This window comes from Lampetra planeri, chromosome 32 (genome assembly GCF_965212315.1).
Source record: "Lampetra planeri chromosome 32, kcLamPlan1.2.h2, whole genome shotgun sequence".
NCBI lineage: Eukaryota > Metazoa > Chordata > Hyperoartia > Petromyzontiformes > Petromyzontidae > Lampetra > Lampetra planeri.
Window position 1 is genome coordinate 5,804,386 of NC_136138.1, and position 10,740 is coordinate 5,815,125.

Here is a 10,740-nt window from a genome sequence, read left to right on the forward strand (position 1 = left end):
GGTGAGCGCGCTGGGCGTTTAATCCCGGAAGCCTGGGTTCGATTCCCGGCCATGGCTGAACATCAGCGGCGAGTGAAATCTGAACTGGTCCTGGGGCCTTCCCCTGGGCTGGCTCGCCCTTTTCACGAGTACCTGACGCGGCGCGTGAAATATCAGGGCATGGGTGCACCCTTCTCCTCCCTCCCCGCTAACCCTCCACACCCCCACGCCCCCCTTCAACCCCTTCAATCCACATTGGCCGGCATGGTGATGTATGGTCAAGTCAAAATCCCAAGACAGACACGGTATTGGGAAGCCTTCATTCAGCAGTGGATTGACAAAGGACTGTACATCACGATACCTTTTCATAATTTATCATCATGAGTCATGGTCAGTCCACTGCTGGATGACGGCCTCTGCAAGCTGCCGCCACCCGTCTCGATACACCGATGTAACAATCCGCACAGCACCTTCACTCGGACTGATTTCACCGCTCCGTCTCCTTTGTTGGACGTGCTCTCTCGACCGTTACTCACAGGACACAGGAGTGGTGGTGGTGGGGGGGGGTGGCGAGGAGAGAGCGAGCATTCCTGTCTCACCACATTTGCCCCAGCTCGCAAGTAAACTTCCATTCGTTTGGCGTCAATGGGCACGCGTGCGGCGGGGTAAAGTGTGCGTACTCCTGACCTCTTCCAAGACATCGAGTACAGCGGCGGAGGAGTAGGCCAAATACCGTCCGGGAGTGGGGGGGCCCTCTGGAGCGCCAGACCTCCCCCCCCCCGTCTAGTGAAGGCCCATTCCGCCAGCATGGGTGTGGGAAATCAATCCCAGGGCTGCACGTCTGAACAGACGGCTGTGGTTTGTCTCGGCTGTCTGCGTATGCAACGCCGCCGAGAGGCTCCGCGCGCTCACCAACGCCGCACAAAGACTCCCGCGGTCGCCCCTCCGCCTCGGTCTGCCCGCCACGGCAGCCGCTCTAACCCCGGGCCGTCTCAACTTCAGGGGCTTTTTTGGGAGGACGCCGTGGTTCTTCCGCCCGAGGCCTTGGATTTTGGGTGGATTATTAAGGGCCGGGCCACCCCCCCCCCCACCACCACCCATCCAAAAACAATAAATATATCAATGATGAAGTGATTTCCTGCCGCAACAGAGCATTTACAGTCGTGAGTCAGTGGTGGGAATTCCACGTTCCTGCAGGACTTGGCGTGTATGACCACTGTTGTTAACAAGTACCTTGTGTTCATTTTATAGGCCCCCAGAAGGATGATGGGCTGAGTCCCCCCCCCCCGCACCCAACCACAACCGAAACAAGAATTAAACTCGCAATTTTCTGATTGCGAGCGACTCGCTCTCTTCCGATTGCGAGCGACTCGCTCTCTTCCGATTGCGAGCGACTCGCTCAATCACTAGGCCACTTGGCCATATATATATATGTATACGTACCGTAATACGCTCAGTTTACATCCTGCGTGCGTTCCCGAAAGTTGCGACGGCGAATATCGAAACGACGTCCATCAGAGAGCGATGTACACGGGGTAGGTGGTGGAGGCGACGGATGACGAGAAAGCACGGACGATGCTGGGGGGTTGAGGCGACGCACATCGGGTAGCGGTGTTAATAATAAAGTGACGACGTATTTGAGAAATGACGGAAAACGTGAAAAATGCACATCGGGGCTATTGCTGCATATGCAGTTGTAACGATACAGTGCTTGTTTCCAGATGGAACAGTCCGCAACGGTGTTCCGGGAATTATTTTAGCGACGCCACATCCTTCTCATGCCTGACTTGTGGCCTGAACATCTCCATAGGAAGATAGGAATATAAGTGTACAATAATAGGTAGTGTCAGTACTGTATACATATATTTTTCTCATTGTTTAGAATTTTTTAAGTTTGTGTTGAGCATTAATGTGACGGTTGCGCTTTGGGTGGCAGATTTTGTGCCAGAAAGGCACCGGTGGACGTAAGCAGAACTCAAATTGACTTGACGAATGTCGGATTGTCATTATTATTGATAGTCATACCTTGCACCCCACGCGCTGATAATCCCAACTCCAAGCCGGCCAAGTTAGCGGGACCTAATTACTCGAGTGAGTACCCGAGTGAGTAATTAGGTCCTGTCTACGCAGCTTTATAATGGTTGAAACGCAATACTGCTGCGCTATGAAACGTCCTCTTGGTTCGTTTGGAAATTAAATCCATAGGGCTCACTGTGTGCGTTACCGCCTAGTTACGTGCCACAATGAATAGTTTTGTTCGTTTTAACTTCGATTTGGCTTTTTTACAGCTGTGTAACTCACAGCTAGAGAGCGCAGCTCTGAAATAGCGGAGGTGAATATATCAACGATGCATTGTGGGCATCATCGCGCCACGCGCGTGGCGGGTCAACGGTCACAGGAAGGAATTTGAATAAAAACACAGAGAGAGAGAGATTCAGTCCTGGCCCTGACGACGATCCACGCGTCCTCACTGTGGCCCCTGTGGCCCCGGTGGCCTCGTGGCGGCTGCGAGTGTGCTAGCCATGTTGACCCTCGTCGCGGCGCGTGTTGGCGGCGGCGGTGGGGGTGGGGGTGTTTAGTCTGCGGTGAGTATCGCATCTCCCGCCGCTGCCTCCTGGCCTGCCGCCTGCGGGCGACGATAACGCGACTCGCTCTCTCGGCGTGTTTGACGGCGGCGGCACCGCAGTGTTGGCGAGGTGGTCGGGTGCTGAGTTGGTGGGGGTAGTGGAGTGGGTGGGGGTAGTGGAAAGGGTGGTGCGGGGGGGGGAGTTCATAATTGGTGCGTCTGAGTGCCCAGATGTTGGGATTGAGTCTGGGTGTCGGCCAGCTCCACGAAAACACATCTGTTAGTTGACCAGCCATTGGTTTACGCGAACCTGACTCTGCTGCCGATGAGATGCTGAATGTCGAAACCAGTCATTGCCCGTAACCGTCTGGCAATTCACCAGCTATTGGGTTTACGGCTAGCCTGACTCTGCTGCTGATAAGAAACCCGGCTATAATATCAACGCTGGTGAAACATTGTCGCTCACAGAAGGAAGGCCGTGTTGCCGATTTTAGATGTGTACAAAAAATACTAAAACGTGTCATGTGAAGGGACAGATATATTGTCTGCTTAATGTTTCGTGATGAAGCTGTGTGCTCAAGCCACTGGAGCTATGCACTTTTATACATAGATTGAAAACTCATTTCTCTAGAACAGTTTTTTGTGTTTAGTTTTCTGTCCTTCCCCCGCACCTCCGATTATCACAGTTAGCTACGTACGGTGCCAAAGAAGTTCGACATACGTAGATGCAACCGTGCACATAAAACCACCGGATAACACTTGGGCCGTCACTGAATCTGGCGATTATCCCAGCGATGAGAAATAAAAGTGAGTGAAGTAAACAAACAATAACCTCCCTCGGTGACATCACCTCAGAGCGTATCCGGCGGGGCGCTTACCACACATTCTAAAAGCCACGAACGATGTCTCTCGCTCGTGACGTGGGACCGCACGGGACGCGCACGGGCGGCCGAAACTTGGGGTATGAACCCCAGGTTCTCAGCGGCGCCGCCTCTACGTTCTCCGACCGTCTAAGTGCCGGCTGCCTCCACCATGGTGGCGAGATGTTAAGTCCCTCGCGTGGTATACAGGAGGTCGTGGGTTCGATCCCGACCCTGACGCCTGCACATTTGGAATTTGCGTGTCTCTCTCTCGCTCTCTCTACCCGTGGTCGTGTCGATTTTTTTCCGGGTCCTCCGGTTATTCCCCTCCACATTTAGACTCGACATGCGTTCAGAGTATTTGGCTGCTATATACTTAACACGTGATAAGCCACTTCGTTGAGCTATTATTTGTGGCCTGGTCGCTTCTGAAAAAGAGCTGTATAGCTCCGTGGGCCTTACCTGGTAAAAATAAAAACAGTAGTTTAGTTTTCTGTATTTTAACGAAACGCTTTCTCTCCTCTGACCCCCATCCCACCACCCCCTCAGAACGGTGTGGTCCACAGAGATCTGAAGTTGGAAAACATCCTCCTGGACGAGAACAACAACATCAAGGTAACCTGCTGCCGCTGTACCCTCCTCGCTTGTTGCGAGAGGTTTCGCGGTCCGATCCCGGCCGCCCTCCCCGGTAGCCTCGAGTCAATGTCACGCGCTCAGAGCGTTAGCGCTGCCATGCGTTTCCACACGACGAGCCACCTTCTTTCGGCGATAATTTGTGGCCAGGTCGCTTCCGAGAGAGAGCTACGCCATCGCTCGGTGGGCCGACTGCGCGGTAAAATAAAAATTGCTTCCGCTTTGGTTCGCTCGCTGGCTTTTAAATATCGCCGGTGCGTCGGCCACACGAATAAATTGCCGTCTGCTGCACAGAGAGCTTTAAAGATTTCCATGCCCCCACTCCCCACCCACCGCCCCCCCCCCCTGACGTCATTCGTAGAGGAGTAGGCAATTGTGCACCAGCGTCACGGTCCAAATTCGTTAAATTGGCCGCATGTCAATCGTGGCCCCCCCCCACCCCCCTTCCGAATTGGGAAAATGTGGCAGGACCTTCCTGGGTGAACAAGTGTGGTAGCCGTGATGATGATAATAATAATGCAGGTAGGAACAACAGTTCCAAACTGCCCACCAGGGATTATTTGTCTGTCTGTCTGTCGTGCATAGCCACGCCCTCGATTTTTATTTCATAGAGCGCTTCGGGCGGGCTCAGCACCACGTGACGCGCCGCCCCACGCAGCTTGCGCCGCGTGACACGGATAGCACGAATGCGCTGTCCAACCAAGTTCCTACCTGCCCACTCCGAAGGAACGTGTTACTACAACCAGTGAAGCAAAATATTCGTCGGGCGGAGCGGTGGCACAGTTTTTAGTTTGTTGTCCTTCGCCCTGCACCTCCGATTAGCACGCTTGGCGACGTAGGGTGCGAGAGAAGTTCAACGTACACACGTTCACACGGTGTCGTTAGCGCACTGCACTTTCGAACCTGCCGACCCGATTTCGATATCCGGTTACGGTGAGCGGTGACCGGTACGATCAGGCCCGGCCTGACCGTACAACGGTGATTACGTGCACGTGCCCCCCTCGTCCCACATCTCCTCGCATCTCTCTGAATCGCCGCACATCTCATAATATATCTAAACATCTCCTCGCATCTTTCCGCATCTTTCCACATCACCGCACACCTTGTCACATCTCTCCACATCGTCTCTACACATCTTCCCCACATCTGACCACATCACCCCACATCTGCCCACGTCTCTCCGCATTTACTAACATCTACCCCCCCCCGCCCCCCCGTCCCATGTCCCGGCAGCTCGCGGATTTTGGCCTCTCGAGCAAGTTCCAGGGCGACCGGCTGCTCCAGACGTTCTGCGGGAGCCCCCTGTACGCGTCGCCCGAGATCGTCAACGGACGCCCCTACCGAGGCCCCGAGGTACGGTTTTACGCTGGCTTTTTTAATCAATAAAAAAAAAATTAAATACAGGTAAGGCCCCCACTGAGCTATGTAGCTTCATGACGAAGGTTTTTTTTGGGGGGTGGAAATGTGTCGTTAATCTGCCACCACCCGACACAGCCAATTGGTGAGATTTGTCACGTGAACAAAACGTGCCAATCAGTGTGTTGAAGAGTGAATCCACAATATTTACAATTTGAATTCTGGCAAAATCGCCCAATGAAGCTGGATGTCATTACCAGCGGGATCGACGTTTGTCGCTGTAACTTTCTGACCCGCCCCCACTGGACATCTGTGAAAAGAGCTTTATGGCTCATCGGATTCCTCCAGAACAAATATCCTGATTCTGATTGTGTAAACATTGCTACTGAGGAGACAAAGGCGGCCAGGCATGATGCTGGCCACCTTTCCCCCCCGCACCCCCTCTAGGTGTGCTACAGTGCCGGCCTTCATAGGTGCTACTCCTCGCTAACAGCACTTGCCCCAAAAGTCTGTTTAGGTTACACGGGGAATCTTTGCCTTTGTGTGCTGGCAGGTGGACAGCTGGGCCCTGGGCGTGCTGCTCTACACGCTGGTGTACGGGACGATGCCCTTCGACGGGCGTGATCACTGCACACTCGTGCGCCAAATCAGCAGCGGCGACTACAAGGAGCCCACTCAGCCCTCCGGTAAGTGGCCGCCCTGTCCGCCCACCCGGGCATCTCGCTCGCTCACCGGCTCCCTCGCTCACTCACCCGCCCACTAATTCATTCACTGGCTCACTCACTCTCTCAACCACTCGCTCATTAATTCACCGGCTCGCTCGTTCGCTCACTCACCTGCTCGCCCACTCGCTCAGTCACCTGCTCATTTATTCACTGGCTCACTCAGTCACTCACCCACCCACTCATGCATTCACCGACTGGCTCACACATGCATTTCTTCACTGCCATGCTTGCTCAATCACTCACTCAAATGCTCACTCACTCATTTGTTCACCGGCTCACTCACTCATTCGCTTACCCGCTCGCTCACTCATTCACCATCTTGCTTGCTCTCTCACTAAATCCCTTCCCCCCCTGGCCTACTCATTATAAAATCTACAAATATATTCACAAAATACGCCAATCAAAAACAACCGATTCTAATGCAAACTCACAATCCAACACGTGTCATTCGTGTAGATTTCAATCCATGAATGATTCTATCCCTAACGGTAACAAACATGTGCTCCCCTTCCCCCCGCCACGCCCCCCATCCCCCTCCCCCCGCATTCCCGCACGAACCCAGATGCGTGTGGCCTCATCCGCTGGATGCTCATGGTGAACCCGGAGCGCCGTGCCAGCATCGAGGACATCGCCAGCCACTGGTGGGTCAACTGGGGTCACAGCGGCTCGCTGTGCGACTGCGACGCCCGCGCGCCCCCCACCGGCTCGCCCGCCCGTTCCCGCGGCTGGTCCTACCCGCAACCGGCGCTCGACTCTCACCAGCGCTGGAAGGCGGCGGTGGCGCCGGCGGCGGCGGTGGCCGCGACGGTAGCCGGCGGCGGGCAGCGCGACGGCGAGGAAGACGGCGCCGGCGTCGCCGCTCGCCCGGCGGGATCAGCGCCCGCCGCCCGGTGCCTGCAGAAGTCGCGCAAGGAGAACGACGTCACCCACACTCAGGCCGGCGCCGGCGCTGGCGGCGACACCCAGCCGATCGCGGCTCGGGCGCCAGCGCGGAAGCCCAAGAGCATTCTGAAGAAGCGCAGCGACTTCGCCGAGCGCTCACAGCCGGCCGCACGCAGCCTCGACAGCTACACCTCCTCCGCCGCCGCCGGCGCCCGCTGCAGCTTCCCGGACGACGCGGAGCTGCCGAAGCGCGCCCCCGCGCCGTCGCCCTCGCAGTGCCGCCCCGCCGCGCCCGCCGGCGGCACCGCGAAGATGCCGCGGAAGGGGATCCTCAAGAACGGCGGCGGGGGCGGTGCCGGTGGCGGGGGCCAGCGGGAGAGCGGTTACTACTCGTCCCCCGAGCGCAGCGGCTCGCTGGACATGACGGTGCTGCTGGCGGTGCGGACGGGCGGCGTGGAGCCGGACGGGAGCGGCGGCTGGCGCTCGATTCTCACAACGCCGCCCCCGCCTCCGCGCAGAGGCAGCAGCGGCTTCGTGGTGTTGCGCCACAAGGGCATCCTGAAACGCCACGGCAAGTTCTCTCCGAGGCCCGCCGGTCTCGGCGCGGAGGCCCCGCCGCCGGCGCGCATGTCACGATCGCTCGGCGATCTGCTCCTGCTCGGCGATGCCGGGGGCGGCGGAGGGGGCGGCGGTGAGCGGGGCTCCAGTGCCGGAGGCGGTCTTCAGAGTCGCCCTTCGAGCGTGATGAGCGACGACAGCATCCTGTCGAGCGAGTCGTTCGACTGTCTGGACTTTCAGGAAGATGTTGTGGACGGGCGCAATATCACCGCCGCCACCGCCACCGCCGTCACGATCGGCTTGAGACCGTCCAAGAGCCGAGAGCCCAGCGAGGACTCGGTGTTTGATGGAGACGATGATGACGACGATGACGACGACGACGATGGCGACGACGCCTCTGCGATGAATACTTATGAGCGAGTGTTGCAGTTGAGTCCGAGGCTCATTTGACCTCGAGGACGTCGCTCGGATGCTCGCCCACGCGCGCACACACGCACGCACGCGTGGCCACGCGATAGCGCATTAATTTAATTTTTGTTTTATTTTTTATCGCCGCGTATGTTCACGCGTAATCTGTGCCAAACGCTGCAACGACTACTGGAGGCTCGGCGGGGGGTGGGGGGGAAAGTTGTAAAGGGTAACTAAACGGCGGGTGGGGAAAAAACCAAAGTCGATTTCTTAAGAATCGTGGATGAGTTCGTAACCAAAAACTCGCGTGCCGTTTCAGGAGCTTTAGAGGTGACCTGGTGGCCGGGTCAATCCCGCTTATGTTCTGGGTTCAATTCCGGGTCTCAGCCCAGCTACCTGTGATTATTACATTTTGACTTTGCAAGTGTTAAGCAAGTTTATTATGGGTTTTGGCCTTGGTCACAAAACAAAATGAGCAATGTCAAATTGGGTTTGGCATTTATTGTTGTATTTATTCAAATATTTCACCTGGATCGTCGCTTGAGATGGAACATCTCATTTGCAAAGGCTTTCCAGGGTTTCTGTTGCTACACGCATAGCATACGCGTAATGACGTATATATACACACACACGTGTATATATACACATCTAGAACCTATAGAGCATCTGCCCATCTCATAAATGTAAAAGCTGTGGCTTGATTGGCATGGAAGACCTACTGAGATTCCCACGAAGTGGTACTCATTTTAATTCCCCCTGGACGCACCATGGGTCGGCTGAGTCAACCCCCGGACCAGGATTTAAACTCGCGCGCTTTCCGAGTCTGAGCCAGCCACTCTAAGGCTCGAGCCAGCTTGGCCGGTCGACACTTTGACCTTTTATCGACATGCGACAAATAAGCTTTACAGGGTGCATGGAAAGATATGACCCCCCCCCCCTCACCGTGTGTGCAAATTAAGACGCTGTTTAAGGGACTTCTAAAGTAGTTCTGGAGTATCTTCTTCCAGAGGTTTGTTCTCTGACACAGGGTGATGCACTACGAGCTATGGGAGCTCGGAACGGACAATTCTCGGACAAACCAAAACAAAATATATTCTAAACTCTAAATTAAACTATTTTTTTTATTTTACCAGATAAGGCCCACTGAGCTATTTAGCTCTTTTTCAGAAGAGACCGGGCCACAAATGATAGCTCAACGAAGTGGCATATCGTGTGGAAATGTATAGCAGCCAAATACTCTAAACGTGTGTTGATTCTAAATGTGGAGGGAAAAACCGGAGTACTTGGAGACAAATCCACGCAAACTCCAAATACACAGGCGTCAGGGTCGGGATCGAGCCTACGCCCTCCTCCATACCAGGAGATCGTGGGTTCGACCGTGAATGGAGAAGCACTGCAGGAGAAGAGTGGAGCGAATCCTAACCAAAGCCAGCTGCTGTAGTTTTTCCACCATGCCAAAAGCTATGCAAGCCTTTGCCTAGGCCCGAGCCTGGCGTCTGTCCGCCACCCACAATGTTGTGCTCGCCCGCTTCGGTGGTGGTGGCAAGTGCATCTGGCTTAATTGCGCCGTGAACGCAAACGTATCTATAGTAGAGCTGCGTTGGGTTCGATCGCGAAACGATAAATGTGTCGTTAAAACCCGCCACCACCCGACAGTCAATTAGCAACGTTTGTCACGTAAACAACACGTGCCAAATCGTTACGAGTACAGCACACCAGTGTGTTGGAGAGTAAACCCACGACATTTACAATTCGAGTACGACGTTTCGCAAGTAATCACAACTAGCATCGTCAGGCGAGTTGTCACCTGATGATGTACTAGTAACAAATTGGCATGTTTTGTTTACGTGACAAACCTTACAATTTGACTGTGTCGGCTCGTGACGAGTTTGACGACGCATTTATATTCACGCGATGGAACACAAACACCTCTTATGGATTTTGGTCGCGAACGCCTGCGTGTTAAACACACAAACGTGTAGAGTACGCGTTCGGTACAGGATCGCTGATGGGGTAAGCGTTGTGGAACTGTCGAAATATTTGCTCTCTGCACCTTTGCAGAAAACAGAGAAGACGAAAAAGCACTTATCACGGAATAGTAGCAGTAGTCGCCAAAGCCATCGAGGGGCCGTTTCGAGTTGCTCCTTCTGTTATCGCGCCCCCTGCACAGGGGATATGAAATGAAAGGGCACAACTTGTTTTGCCTGTGCCCATATTCGGCAGGTTGCAGCAGCGAGCCGATGGATGTAGAGGACGGTTAAAGGCGCAGCCCCTGCAATCGCTCGTCTCGTGCCCCCGTCGGTGGAGGGGCCTCCGCTAAGAGAGCAGTTCTCTCTCGCGGCTATGTTTGGCCTACTCTTCCTATGCTGGGCAGCAGCCGTGGAAAGGTGCGAGTACGCGCACAATCGACTCCATCGCGTGCGACCCGTTGCAAGGATGTGGGATGGGCCATCAAATGCTGGGGGTGGGGGGTGAGGATTTTTGCGAATGATTACATGAAGTGTTGTTATGGGAGGTGGAGGTAAAAAAGAAGCAAAATTGCAATAAACATGCGATGTGAATTTTAAACGAAAGTGTCAATCTCCTTTTTGACATCGAAAATATTTTACTGAGTTTTATTGACATTCAGGTGTATAGATACGATAGAGTATAAGATGAATAGATGAATACAATAAAGTGTAAGAAGCACTGGACAGTGTGTGGGTAAAGAAGCCTTCGCCCAGGCTCAACATTTTCGAGTCGCCATGGTGATCGTGGTTCGCACACCACTGGA

At 54.5% G+C, this 10,740-nt stretch overlaps 1 protein-coding gene across 1 annotated transcript in view; it reads left to right on the forward strand.

The window, feature by feature from the left end:
* Positions 1-10,535, forward strand: part of LOC144729371 (NUAK family SNF1-like kinase 1) — a 59,549-nt gene extending 49,014 nt beyond the window's left edge. The window contains exons 4-7 of the mRNA XM_078609593.1: positions 3,955-4,020; positions 5,272-5,391; positions 5,948-6,080; positions 6,682-10,535. Coding sequence (XP_078465719.1) covers positions 3,955-4,020; positions 5,272-5,391; positions 5,948-6,080; positions 6,682-8,009 — 1,647 coding nt within the window. The 3' untranslated portion in view covers positions 8,010-10,535. The remainder of the gene's footprint in view (positions 1-3,954; positions 4,021-5,271; positions 5,392-5,947; positions 6,081-6,681) is intronic.
* Positions 10,536-10,740: the final 205 nt, after the last annotated feature.